The following is a 15163-nucleotide window of genomic DNA, read 5'->3' on the forward strand; positions in this document are numbered from 1 at the left end:
TTTGTTTTCCCATATAGCCTAATTTATTAAAAAGTAGGCTACACTAAAAATGCATTTCATATACATACAATGACTTGAATTCACTGCTTTTATCTTTTATGATTAACATTAATTTCTGTATTAAACTTAGCCCAATTTTAATATACATATATACATAGCCTATATACAATTTTAGATTTAAATTGTTAATATATATAATATATATACACGCACGTGTGTGTTTGTGTCACTGCCTCAAAAAATGTTTGTCACCATAATATTTGTGTATTGCGGTGTGACCAAAAAAGTGATGTGGTCCAATCAACATGCAGAAATGTGCAGTAAAAAAAAGATTCTTATCCACAGAAATTCTAAAAAAGATAATTAGAATTTTTACACTTTAGTTTAGGGTCCAAATCTCACTCAACTATGACTTTTGCCTCGATAAACCCCTAATTACTGCTTATTAATAGTTTGTAAGGTATTAGATTGGGGATGTATATGTTCATGCAGAATAAGGCATTAATATGTGCTTCATAAGTACTAATAAACAATATTATGCATGCTAATAAGCAACTACTTAATAGTGAGAATTGGACCGTAAACTAAAGTGCCCTTAATGTTATTGATTAATGTTAATATTTTTTTATTAAATGTATTAAATCGCATCGAACATAAAAGTTGTGTGTGTGTGTGTGTGTGTGTATTTATACACAAAGACACACACGGACACATTTCACAGCACTAATACTTTTTGATCATAAGAATGATTCAAATGTGTTTTCACATGTCACATGTATTCAATATATGATTATTTATTCTTGAAAATGTCTATGAACTTACGAACACCTGCTCTAACAACATTTGTAAAGGTTTTTCTTTTCGTTATTATTGACACTATAAAAATCAATTTAGGCTGTTAATTTTCTGCCAAATGCATAACTATATGTGTCTTATGACAGAGAAGGAGAACATTAGTGTATAAAGACAGCATTTATAGAGGAATATACGGACAGAACATTAAGTGTGTTCAGGATGAGTGTGTGTGTGTGTGTGTGTGTGGTGTGTATTCCTGCCTAAGGCTGTCTTTGCTCTCTCCTTCATGGCCCGAGTCCCAGCTCTCAGCCTGACCTCTACGCCACATACAGAGAGCAAATGAAGAGGAACTAACACGCAGCCCTGCATCTCTCCCCTCCACTCCACAAGCCTTTCGTATCTCTCTTTTCCGCCCCACAATTCCCTTTTATCCTCTAATCATCTCTCCCTCCTCTCTCTTTTTATTGCTTTCATACCCGTGCTCACCTCAACTCTCCTTTATTTCCTTCACTCACTGTGAGGATAAACTTTTATATTTAAAATAGCGTTGTCATGAAAAAGAGGGATAATCCTGTTTTCCGCTCATGTTCTGCACAGGATGAACCTGCAAGGTGTCTCAAATACATACATATCTATATTCTTAACACACAGACTGACAACTTTTTCATTTATGCTTAACAAGTACATAAAACTACAATTGTACTATCATGTTTTTCAGACTTTAACATATTTTCATGTTTTTTTTTTTAGGCATTTACCATGGTATTCTTTTAAGTATTCGCAATATACCATGATGAATGATTATGGTAGTCATTCATTACCTTGGAATACATCAAAGTACTATGGAAATACCACGGTTTCTTATTTATGAGGTGCATTTTATGGTACTCTTGTATAAAAAAGTTAGTTTTGTAATGATAAAAAGCAGCTTATGTGAGTTGTCCTACCCTATTCCAAGCATAAGTGTGTGTTGATGTTGATGTTGCTTGCTCCCTCCTGAGCAGTCAGACCTGTAGCCATTAAAACACATTGAAATATATATGACCATAAATGAAAATATATGAATGCCAACCCACAATTGAAATCCAGAGAAAGGTTTCTGGAGCTCCTCATTTCTGAATCTGCATACAAAGGCACGGCACACTCATACCAAGATTGGCGGAAGGAGGGAATCAGTGTGTGTGTGTGTCTAGGGTCTCATCTCTTGTCCATGCTAATGAGCGTGAAGTGACTTCACTTGCTGCAGCTGTCCGGCAGGCTGCTCCGAGTCGATTGGTGGCAAAATAAATAAAGATCTAGACGATGTGGTATATGGATGACTGCTTCTGTCCCGAAGGCCGGAACACAGGGACAGTGAGGGTCTGTGGGGAAGACACAAATGACAATTATTAACACACACACACACACGCAGATACTGCAGTCACAGAGTGCATTGAGACATTAACACAAATTATGAAAATGGATGAATTACAACCCAACTTTAACTTTTTCTGTGTGTGTGGTTGAAATGTAAACTACCTTTCAAAAGGTTGCAGTCAGTAAGTTAAAATATATTTTCTTGAGCAGCAAATCAACATATTAGAATGATTTCTGAAGGATCATGTGACACTGAAGACTGGAGTAGTAATGCTGACAATTCAGCTTTGCATCACAGGAATAAATTACATTTTAAAACAGAAAACTGTTATTTAATTTTTTATAATATTTCATGATATTACAGTTTATGTTGTATTTTTGATAAAACAATCGCAGAATTGGTTAGCATAAGAGACTACTTATAAAATAAAGTCTTACTGACCCCAAACTTTTGAACTGTATTGTATGTATACTTTACTATATACAGTACATAAAAGGGAAAATATATATTTTAAGTTCATTTTCCAGATTTTCACCTTTTTAGCAGTTCACATAAATGGTCCTCCAGAGTGATAAATACATTTTAAAAATACAAATATTACATATAGGATCTCAAGGCATCATAAAAACTACACTTAAAAGGATAATTCACAGAAAATGTAAAAACTTTCATAATTTACTTCCAAACTCGCATTACTTTCTTTTGATTTTAGGCAGGTTGTTTAGTGCTGTCTTCCTTACAATTAAATGACATGCTTACCACAGTCTGTCTAGCTTCAAAAATGCATCATAAAAGTACCATAAAAGTAGCCAGAATAATTCATACCCTCATGCGTTATTCAACTAGCTCTCAATTCTCATTCGTGCAATTTACTGTAAATATGTGCATATTCAAAATGGGTCGCAATCGGTTATGAGAGATAACCAATGATGTTTGTCCCCATGGACGCAAAAAATTTGAATGTACAGAAATCAATATTTTTTTCTTAGTGAACACTTCTTTCAATACAGTAATCAGAAAGCCATTTAAAACAGTTTTAGATGAGGACAAACATGTCACACTGTAGGACGTTGCTATCACTTCTTGATATTCCATGTCAACTACTCACAAGTATATCACCGTCTGCTCAAGTAATCCAGGTTTCACGAGCCCTTCCACAGTAATTTGCAGCACACAGCAGACTAGCCTCCTCGCAGAAATAAATGGCACTCAAGTCAGTGACCCTGATCCAAACCCGGCTTCATTACACGCTCACTGAACATGGGCCCTTCTCACCTCCTCCTCGGTCTGGACTCGCGTGTCGAACGGAACATGTCTGATAATGACGGCTGCCAGTCAGTCATTCAGCCACGCTCTGCCACTGCCGCAATGATCTCTAGACCTTAAATGTGCCTGTAGTGAACAGAAATGGAATTATTTGGGGTAAAAAATGGCCGTCTATTATCTGTGTGTGACGGTGTGTGTATTGATGGCCGGTGGCTTGTGGTATATGTCACACTTTAGCATGTGGTAATGACAGTTCTTGGGCCATAGTCTCATTAAGAATGGACACACACACACACACACACACACACACACACACACACACACACACACACACACACACACTTCACTAGAGGTTACGAAGAGGGCCAGTGCACTCTGAAATTGTTCTGTAAATAAGCACAGCACTCATCTATAACCACTGGATTCCCCTCTGGGATACTGCAAATCTCACGTCAGACTTCAGCTGCCAGCATTTATTGGCTTGATTTTTCATTGTGCTCGTGATATAGTTATAGAACAGATTGAGATATTTGTCTGTGCAATATCGGCTGCAGCGGGGGTCGATTGCGATAATGGTTAGCCAATTGTGGATAAGAGCTGGCTGGTGGGTAAAAAGTTTGAGCTGGAGTTTCAGTGCTCATGGTGACCACAAAATAAGTTTATAATCTTACCTGTATATTATCTTAAAGCAATTCCACAATGAAAAAGTTCACTACAGTGTACAAAATAATCGGTTTTAGCAACAAGACGAACAATGCAACAAATATTACATTGATATTTAAGTCCTCATCAGAGGTCATTTTCACTACATCCGATAACTGAGACGCAAGATTTCAAGAAATTTAGTTGAAATTCAGTGTAGTGATGTATCAAGCACATGTACACTCATATACAGAAGTCTCTTTCAAACCAATGCAATGAATTTGCATGCATAAATTGAACCCATTGTAAAACTTTTGCATTTGTGTGGATTTTTACTGAAGTTACTTGATTTTGCTGGTGAAAATTTGCCGGACAGTAATCATCACTGCACAATGAATGAAACGAGAGAGCAAGTCCGCAGTGAAAGAACGAGAAACGGATATAGAGAAGGAGATATACATTGCCATGGATGACAGTAAATTCTGCTTCGATTTCAACATTTTTGCTCATGTGTTTTTGCATTCACTGCCATTACTTTACCTTACTGATGGTGATATGATAAATATAAATATGATAAATTCGGTGGATGAGTGGAAAAGTCTGACTGAAACAGTCGGAACAATCAAGAGACTGGTAGCATCATTAATATTCTTGATAAAATAACATTTTATGTTGTGTCCTCAGTTTTCAGTTCATGCAAAAAACCTTTTATTTGCTTGCTTTGTCAATTTTAATCATATAAATCATATAATTTAGTTTTTTTTTTAAGCAACTGTACGGTACAAACAGCTAGTGAACAACACACAGGACAGTGTAGCCTACTACAAAACCCAACAGTTAGCAAACAAATCCTGAAACTATTTAGCATTACTGTCTTGTCAGAGCATTTCTAAATGATTTAAAGAGTGTGTATTTGCGGTTTGCACATCTAAAGCTGCACTGGATGTTTTCCGGATCCCGAGAAACACTTGAGACCAGAGCACTGACACACGGCTCACCAATAAACCATCAACACTCTAGAGGTGAGAGGGAAAGAGAAAAGCGTCTCTGCCTTCCAGTTCGCCTGAGGGAATGCTATCCACTCCATTTTTACATGAAAGACCTTTTCTGTTTTTGTGATTGAGGGCATCGGGATGGCCTGAGGGAAGAGAGTTTGTGGGGGAGCGTTGTAGAATTGGGGGCGTGTTGAATGGTAATTCGCACGGAACAGCAAAATCCAATCATCCCGGTCAGTCAAAGCGCTGAGCACACAAAAAGCCGGCGTTCTCGTACACACAAACACGCGAGCTCTTCGAATGGATATGAATCTGCTTTATTCGCGGTCGATTGAAGACAATGGTGCGCGCCGCAGATAAGATTCGCCCGGTCTCCTCGGACAGAGAAAATAACTATTACCCATCCACCCCGGCCCCCTCGAAAACATACACGCACGCAAACGCGTCCCAAATGTCCCACTCTCAAGCAATGAACATAGATAAGCAAATGTCATGTCATTCTTGAGTTAACACGCATTCATAGCGGTCGCCGTCACTTTCGTAATCAAAATCAATAACAGCCAAAGGGCCATGAAAGTAATAAAAAAAACAAGCTAATAAGCAGATGCTAATGAGCTCCAGAGAAAGGTCAAGTCTAAACAAAAGATTTCCCCCTTATAAATATTTAACCATGATTAGTATTACAGGACCCGGTAATTAAGCCATCAGGCATCAGGGCTGGCTACCTCTGATTGGGTCCTCATTTAAGATTAGTTCACTTGAGTGAAGGACCCCTCAACAACCCATAATGGGCTTCTTTTGTGTGTGAAGATGTCCACTGCAAAAACAAACCACACACACATAAACAACGCCAATGACTTCTATCCTTAACTACATAGATAACAGAATGCAATGAATGTAAAAGAGCTATTTATAAGATATGACTAGCAATTATATGGGTATTTGCATATGATGATATTGGTTTTCAAAAATAGAGTTCTCGAAGGAAGAAATGAATGAGATCTGAAATAGAAACGAGCAACTATTAAACAAAGAGCTGAACAAGATATGGGCAAGGTGTCCCGTTTTGTGCCTGACAGACTGATCCGCTTTACAGGTCAAATATGGTAAGGGTTAGCAGTAGGTCAGGCACTAAGAAGGGCACCTTCCACCAATGGGCCCTACTATAAATGCAGCATAGGCTACATGACAACCCAACATGTGCAAGGTGAAAGCGACTTGACAGATATATTATAAGCAAACAAGAAAAAGAATGCGGACAGGTTCACAATGTATAACGTTATCAGAATTAGTGTTTAGCATTGACAGCTGTGCAAACCTATTGATAAATACATTTACGGTTTGTATACAACATGCTTTGTTTCAGTTACTGTCCAAAGCACGTGAATATGAGGCATTTGATTGGGTGTCTGTTGCTAAGCATAACATAACATGACATTATAACTACATTTTCAAACTCCATACATTTATGTGTATTTATCAAAAATCAGATTAATAGGTTTGCAAACAAATCAACAGACAAATCAAAAGCAGAATTCCAGTAACAGACATTCACAGAGTTACACCTATAATTCTACAGATTATATTCAGGATTGTTGTTAATGTTAACTTAAGTATTAAACTGGGTAAAAAAAAAAGATATATATATATATATATAAATATATCTAAAAGCACATTACACTACTGCAACTAAAACTGACACAAAAAACTAAAAGCTAATTCAAAATATGAATAATTTTTTTTTTATATGAAAACAGTTATTAACCTACATATGATTACGAATAATGAATATGTTTGTAATATTCATCTAATGTATATAAAGCTGCTCAAACAAAGAGTTTAATAAAAAAAAAAAAAATGGAATAAAAGCTGAATAAGCGCACAAGTGTTACATTCATATACGCTACTTTATCCCCTACTCCTTTATATGAAGTTGACACATGTGGCGTGTGTGTGTGTGTGTGTGTGTGTGTGTGTGTGTGTGTGTGTGTGTGTGTGTGTGTGTGTGTGTGTGTGTGTGTGTGTGTGTGTGTGTGTAGGACAGTCCATGGGGACGGCTGTATGTTATCGCTCCTCTGCCATGACACACACACACGCGCACACACACACACACACATAAAAGCAGGTTTGTGTAGACTTGTCATAAAGGGAGCAGTTTGCCGAATCCCAGCGCTCTGAGCAGAGGATGTGAGAGAGCTTTAACCGTCTAACAGAAATTACACAGCTTTGCAGGTGAGTCAAGACGGAGACGGGTTTATTTTTCTTCACACGTTCCCCTGGTGAAAACTCCCAACCTCGAGACACAAACCAATAAAAGCGGACGAGAAAGCAGTCATATACCAAGCGATAATGCTCCGCCGGCACACGTGTGTCAGAGGAAAAGGAGCGAATGATTCTCTCGAGACAGACACTTGACATTTGTCGAATCAGACAATATATTCAGAAAAAAAAGAAATGAATCACTTTTATCTTTTCTCATTCCAATCTCTCATTATTCCCAGTTTATCAACCAGTTTCGGTCCGACGTGATGCTCATAAGCTTGTTTAATAGAAGCATATCTCTCCATTCCCCATGCCACCAAAATAAAAAAAGGGGTTGTGCGGGATTAGGGCAGGGGAGAGGACATTACTGCTTTGTAAAAGGGACTGAAGACATTTCAGTGCTCCTCAGAGGGAGGGATGAACAGCGGAAAGTACATGAGCGGGGAAGGGGCAGATACACTAGCAGAAGAAATCATTCAAATCCCCTCAAAGGGAAAACCAGTTTTCCAGTCTCACAGTAAAAAGGATTGGGAGTTCACACATGGATAGGTTTATGTTCAGTACACTCTGCCTACAAAACAGCAGCTCAGAGAGAGAAAAGTATATGTATACTGAACGCTTGAGTCAGTGTGCACCTGTGGATCACTGGCATTTACACACTTGCACCTGTCAAATTACCACAAGGAGGTCTCAAGGCTTGTTATGCAAGTCGGCATGAAATGAAAATTCACCATCCATCGACTTGATCAATTGCTGATTGGCTCTTTTATTTAGAAGCTGGGACTTTTTCTGCCATATTGAGTCTTGTAGTTTCTCCATCTATAATGAGTGAACCATCTTGATACACAGTCTTTGGTTCAACTCAATTTAATTGACTTCCTTGTGTTTAAATTTGAATAGCAATTGTGTATCTTGTTTGCCACATCAATCTAAATTCAATTCAAACTGGTATTCTTCGTTCAAGAGTGCACAACCCAGCAACTCCACATCCTTTGTTTTATTACTATTATTTATGAGATTTATGTCTTTACAAGATAGTGCAGAGGAAACAAAACGTTTCAAACTCAGATCGCGTGCGCACCACCCGTCATGCCACGTCTCCAACATCACCCCGGACAAAGCACCTTATCAAAAACATTTAAACGGAAGTAACTAAAGTGAAGTCATCTTGTAAATGTTTTTTTTTTTTTTCAGTTAAGGGAGAGATAGAGATGTGTAGCTGAGTAAAGAAAGTTCAACTTCTATCAGCACATGCCACACTCAGGCCGCTGCTGTGACTCCTCCATTTTTCTCCCACTGAAAGGTTCATCCCTCACAAACACGCACCCCGAGACCAGGCACTCACACACCTTCAGCACACAAGGTCATTCTTCTGCCGCCAAGACAGCAGCACAGAAGTTCATTATCGTGTCCCTAATCTCAGGAGGAAGTATGCATGTTGACTGTAACCTTGGGTTCCCTTGATCTCGCTCTCCCTTACATGCGCATACACACAATAACCACTAAAACAACTCGCTTCTAAAAATAAAGCCATAGCCACACATGGGAGGAAGAGAGCGAAAACAAATTCCGTTCCAAAACTTAGTGGGCTGCAGATACACATTACATTCTGCCTTCAAACGCTTACCAGACATAACGAAATAAGTTTACAGAGTCAAGTAACATGTTCTATCCACACTAAAAGTGAAAATACTGCATACATAACGTTTCATACACTCTGAACCCTGCTTTTAACCACGGGTAGAAAATGTTTCACACTTGTAGTTTAGAAGCAGGGTTCGCACTGCTTTTGTGGGGTTGTATATAAAAAGCAGTGTGGCAAGCAGGTGGGGCTGAGAGCCGTGGGAAAGGAGTGAGTCCCAACGGAAGAGCTCAGGAAGGATAAAAGTAGGAGTGGCTAAAATGTAAGGCGATAGAGGACCAGGCGTGGATTTCATCTGACGGGCTGCCGCTTTACTTTCGTTTTGTCATTTGTTTACTTTGGGTCATTCAAATTATGTTGACCGTTCCCGCCTCCTTTTTCCCTTATCAACAAACTTCTGTTACAAGTAGTTTCAGCGTTTGAGGTGATGTTGGAAAATTGGAGTGAAGAAGAGACCGTTTACGTTTATTTCTATACCTTTATACTATAGCTTGATAGTAGTCTGAATTATATATTATGACTGAAGATACGCTAGAGCAGGGAGTCTTTGAGAACATAATGTATGATTAATTTTCAGTATTTTGAATAAATGAGAAGATGAGTGTCCAATGACTCCTATACCATCGCTAAAACTTTTTGCAAATCATTTTACGTTTTTATTTTGTTTCAACAAGAAAAAAAAAAGGTAAAACAGGACTTCGTTGGATGGTGAAAAGTGGCTATAACATACAAAAAGCAAGATTATACAAGTTACTTTGCTATTGGTTAACTATCTAATTGCCCATGCTGCTTAAATAACAGAAAAGACGAGCCATTTCAGAAGAAAACCAGTCATAAAAAAACGTTTTTTAATTAAAGAATATGGAGAGATTTCTTACAAATAACCTGCAACATCAAATCTTTCTAAAATGAATCTATTAACAAAGTATGTTATGCGTGTTACTTCACAGCCCAGCGTAAGGGATTGATATTCAGTCTTATCTACCATCTCAGAATCTCACTTTTACCTGCATGAAGTCAACGAGACTTTCATTTATGCATTATTTAGCTAAATTCAATTAATTCTACATGCCCCGTTTTGCCTGAATTACATTAGCAACAATTAAAATAAATGTTCCAGCCATATTTAACAGGTCAATTAAAATAACCTTTTGGGCAAATTGAGGAGAAAAAAGCAGCAGCAAAGGACCTGTTCAAATTTTCAGGAGACAAATGACCAGAGCGGTTATTATATACAGCGGAGCTCCTGCGCTTCTGCACAAGAGAATGAAAACATTACTTATCAGCTGTTGATCCAAATGAAGAATTATTCCAAGATGGTGTCTTAGCTAGAGGCTCTGCGGCGAGCAGACCACAGTGTGGAAAAGTGAGGGTGAAGAAAGTCTGCAGTATATAAATGATTTGGAGAGCATGTTAGAGGATATAGCCTGCTAATGAATAGAGCCATCAGGCTAGTGGAGCTCATGGAAAGGACTGCCATCTGCCTCCCCATTATAATAATGAACTGTGTGTCACCCCACGGCGGGGACTGTGCGCTACAGGTGCACTGAACCAGTGGGAGAGCATTATATACCAGAACATCCAAATAAGCTCCGCCCCTGGAGCACCGAGGTGGTTCCTTCACACCTCATTGGTTAAATGCACTGGTGAACGACCTGTCACTCAATACCACAATCTGCAAACTACTGCTCTGAGAACTGTCAACGTTTAGTCACAGTGCCTAATGATTTTGTCTGTTAATGTTAAAGAGATAATTCAAAAAATAAAAAAATTCCTCATATTTTAAAGAATGAGGATGTTTTGACTGCATTTGTCTATACAAAGAAAGAAAATGGGGTCCAAACGGTCATTGTAACATTGACTAAAATTAAAAGTATTAAAAGCATTTTAAAGAGGACCTATTTTGCACTTTTACAAAGTCTTGATTTTGGGGTCTACTAGAATAGGCCTTGAATAAAATAAAATAAAAAAATATATATATATATATATATATATATATATATAAACATAATTTACATTGTTGCAGCACCTCTCTCTGTGTAGTTCTAGTCTCTATGAAGGGACGAGGCCTTCAATATGTTTGTCCACAATTTCACAAGTTGTATGGACTGTGGTACCTTACCTTTAATTTCCTTTTTGGTCACCGTTAACTTTCATTGTAGGAAAAAGTGCAGCATGAACATTCTTCAAAATATCTCCTTTTGCTTTCCACAGATGAAAGAAAATCCTACAGGTTTGAAACGACATGAAAGTGAATCAATTATGACAAAAAAAAAAAAAATCCTTTTCTGGGTAAACTTATACTTTAATGTGTAATAAGGAATCAAAAATTACGGTTCAGTTGTCGTTCCTAATGCCAAGTGTTAGTTCGGCAAGGATTAGAGTACCTGAGAAACACAGTGTGAGAGAATCCATAATCCCTCTGTGAGAAACTCTCTTCGATTACACCCGGCAGAAACATTCACACAGCACACAAACAGGAACAATCTGCAAAGCTATCAGAGAAAAGTAGTAGAAAAGCACTGATAAAGCATAGAGGACTTAGGAAGTATTTCCCCTGTAGCTGCTCTGAGATGAGAGCGAGATCTGCCCCGAGAGGAATAATCTTTACAGAATGAAGATTAACCTCTGATTTCTGAGAGCCAATGACGGAGAAAACCAAGAGCCGTGAGAGACAACCAACATTTGCGGGCACGATCTCAACGGGGAAAAAGGTAGACACGAAAAGACTGACAGGAATAAAGGGCATGGATCCGTTTAGAGCAAATATGAAGAACGATACATGTAGGAAGATACTGAAAAAGGGAGATAGATATGTTGACAAACAATGACACGGATTAACATTTTTTGGATGAATGTACACCACAAAAATGTATTGAAGCAAATAAGGTTCATTTTAATTTCAAGTTGACTATTGAGGGTCTCAGCTAGAGGCAGTTACCTGACTGACAGTGTCTCTGAGGATTTAAGTCAATCACAGATGCTACACAAAAAAACGTGGCCAAGAAATGTTGATTCTCCATGTGGTGATGCCCATTCAGCCTCGGCCTCTCCTGAAAAAACAGCCATCATTTAGTCAGTTCACCATTCAATAGTTCATAGGGACTTCATAGTGTGAGTGTGAGAGAGTATGTGTGTGTGTGTGAGAGAGTGTGTGAGTTCCAGTGAAGATGGCATGTTTGTGTTTGCCATGTTTTTAGACCACCAGTGCGCACAGAGAATGTTCATCTGGCATGGAGAGGAGTTCTCATGGCTGGCAACTTTATAAATGTGTGTGTATGTGTGTGTGTATGTGTGAAGCGGATTTTTAGCCTGAAAGTGAAGAGGCATTTTCACTGCTCTCCAGAACTACTGGAGCGACACTGCATAGTCTGACGGATAAATTTAAAATGGTGAGGAGAATGAGGGTGGGGAAAGAGATATAAAAGAGAGAGAGAGGCTACGCTTTAGGATGGAAACGTGCTTTCACTCTCAAATGCTCTCATTCTTTGTAGCAGCAGTTAGCTTTCTTCTAATTTTCTGTATCAAAATATGCTTTTCATGAAACTATTCCTAATCTACAACTATGAATGCCATCAGTGCCTAAGGAACATATAGTTTAAAGGGTTAGTTCACCCAAAAATAACAATGCTGTCATAATTTACTCACCCTCATGTCGTTCCAAACCCGCAAGACTTTCGTTCGTCCTCGAAACACAAATGAAGATATTTGAATGAAATCTGAGAGATTTCTGTCCGTCCATTGACAGTCCACACAACTACCATTTTGACACTTTAAAAAGTATCCATATAAACGGAGCGGTTTAGCCCAAATTTTCCAAAGAGACACGATCCCTTTACATGATGAACTAATTTAATTTAGGCTTTTATTCTCATACAAACATTCATCAACGTTCAGTTGTGGTAAACGGAAGCTCGAGCTTAACCAATAAGGTTCATTCTCGTGTGTTACGTAGCACGTTTGAGCTTCCGCAAGATCCACTGAGGTTTATTCTCACGTAAGTTTCAGTTGGGCATCAGTTTATGTTCGCTAATCAAAGAAAACATAGAAACATTCACTGATCAAAGTAACGCAGATCAGAGTTCACATATTTGGGCGAACTAACCCTTTAACTAATGCAGTCCATTTAACTTATTAAGAGAGTAACTTCTGAATACTAAAAACTTCTACTTCTAAATAAAAACAAGCATTTAAAAATGAGTAAAGCCTTTAAAAGAATGTAAAATACTGCACTTACATGGCACAATAACTGAAAAATAGAGAAACACAGTGTAATGGCTGAAGGCTGATCTGATATTCGGAGTATTTGTAATGCAATTTAACTAAAGCATAAAGATAAAACGAATTAAAAACATTTTAAAATGCTGCATGTATGCCACAGGAACTGAAAAATAGCAAGACGGTGTAACCGCCAAAGACTGATCTGATGCATTTGTTAAAAAACACAAAAACAGTAAATAAATAAAAAAAACAGCTCAGACAAAATGTTTAAACAAGTTATGATTGAAAAGTTAAAACCTCAAATTTGATGAGAAGTGGTTTCATTTGGTTAATCAGTGAGTGCATCATGTAATTTATTTGATACATTTGTTTAATCATGCCCTCCTATTAAGACAATAATAGGACGCAGTCAGAAGTGGTTTAGGGTTTGATTTGTTTATTCTTTTTTAAGCAGATCAGGGGCTCGACCTGACCCTCATGTGAACGACAAGACAAAAAAAATCGATAATGAACATCACACGCAAAAACACAGTGAACAGCTGGAAGATGTGACTAGTGCAATGGGGAGTGTGATGGAGGATTGTGGTGGATTAGAAGGGTGGATCACAGGTATGGATAAATAAATAAACGCTAAGCGGCCAGACGGACCAAATCTAGAACCAACTCAGATTTCAGAGTTCTGCGATTTTGTCGCGGTTTGGTCTAGACTGGCCTAGTGAGGCCAATATTTGGTGTCTAGTTCGGTTCTTTTCAATGAGTGCTTTCCTTTGTGAACCTAAAACATGTGTTTGGTTCAGGTGCTCAGAACGTTTGAGTTCCACCTACGATCGCCGCTGCGTACTGATTCTGTCCCTTTCAGAATGTGATTTCTCCTTACTGGATTAAAGAGAAATAACAGGAAGGTGGGAGGAAGGTAAAAGTGATGGGGGAAAGGTACAGGAAAGAAGGAAGGTTCAAGGGTGTCTATCTATCTCTCAATTCACTGCAGATTCTGGTTCAGGTCTGCTCAGGTGTGTCTCCGGGTGGTGTCTTTCCTCGGCAACAGTCGATAAACGGTGGGATCACAGATACAAACAGGTCTTCCTCTCTTCCTGCACAGAGACTTAACCCCCAGTCCTCAACTTGTCCTAGAGAAAGATTTAAAAAAAGACAGAATTCTTGTTAGGAAAAAAGCGAGAGATGCAGTGGCACGTTTCCACGGCATCTGCATGCAAATACACGAAGATAAAAAGAGAGTTAGAGGAGAAAAAGGGAGTGAATGTGAGCGGATGTGTGCATATTCTTGAGAGATGAACCACGAGGCAAGCCACGGTGGAAGCAAAAAGCCCCAACACAACCAAACGCAAACATGCGGCTCTTTCTTCCCATCAATACACATCTCTCACAGGCTACTGCACCCGATAACAGGAAATAAGAATCCCTCGAGTGAGAGAAGAAGAGAGTATGGAGAAAAAAAGGTGAGGTGGAGAAGATAGATAGGCGTTATGACTATAAAAAAGGAAGAAGCAATGGTGGAGAGGTTAAGAGAAAAAAGAAGATTCGTCCTCATTTGAACTTTAATATGAACATTAATTGCAATTGCAACCCATTTGATGTAATCGGACATATATCCGAGTGATACTGGGGAAGCATCATAAAAGTACTTAAGTACATAACATACTATAAAAATAGTCCATATGACTATATGCCAAGTCTTCTGAAGTCATATGATCGATTTTGTTACATCAAAGATTTTGCATTGACAATCTCTTAAATCTTATTCATGTTTACAATTTACCTGTACATATATAAAATTTGGCATGTCAAGAATTGTCATAGCAGTTATTGAAGTTATTGAAGCACCAAATTTGATATGAACATACACTGTATATAAATCAGTGTTATTATTGTTAACTAAAACTAAAGATGTATATAAAAAAAAACAATTGATATTAAGATAAAAATTTAATAAAATATAACAATTACATGAAGATCTAAAAAGTA

General features: G+C 38.1%; 1 protein-coding gene and 1 long non-coding RNA gene across 7 annotated transcripts in view; both read right to left on the reverse strand.

The window, feature by feature from the left end:
- Window positions 1-3477: 3477 nt before the first annotated feature.
- LOC307003953 lies at window positions 3478-11463 on the reverse strand. The gene is made up of 3 exons (XR_013798896.1): window positions 11347-11463; window positions 11082-11186; window positions 3478-3544 (listed from the first exon to the last, which is right to left on the reverse strand). It is a non-coding gene; the product is annotated as an uncharacterized lncRNA (long non-coding RNA).
- Window positions 11464-13596: 2133 nt separating this feature from the next.
- chchd3a (coiled-coil-helix-coiled-coil-helix domain containing 3a) overlaps window positions 13597-15163 on the reverse strand; it is a 62030-nt gene continuing 60463 nt past the window's right edge. For all 6 annotated transcript variants that reach the window (XM_079622847.1, XM_079622849.1, XM_079622848.1 and 3 more), the window contains one exon: window positions 13597-14307. In XM_079622847.1, coding sequence (XP_079478973.1) covers window positions 14284-14307 — 24 coding nt within the window. In that variant the 3' untranslated portion in view covers window positions 13597-14283. The remainder of the gene's footprint in view (window positions 14308-15163) is intronic.

Source organism: Phoxinus phoxinus (genome assembly GCF_949152265.1).
Source record: "Phoxinus phoxinus genome assembly, chromosome: 9".
Lineage (NCBI taxonomy): Eukaryota > Metazoa > Chordata > Actinopteri > Cypriniformes > Leuciscidae > Phoxinus > Phoxinus phoxinus.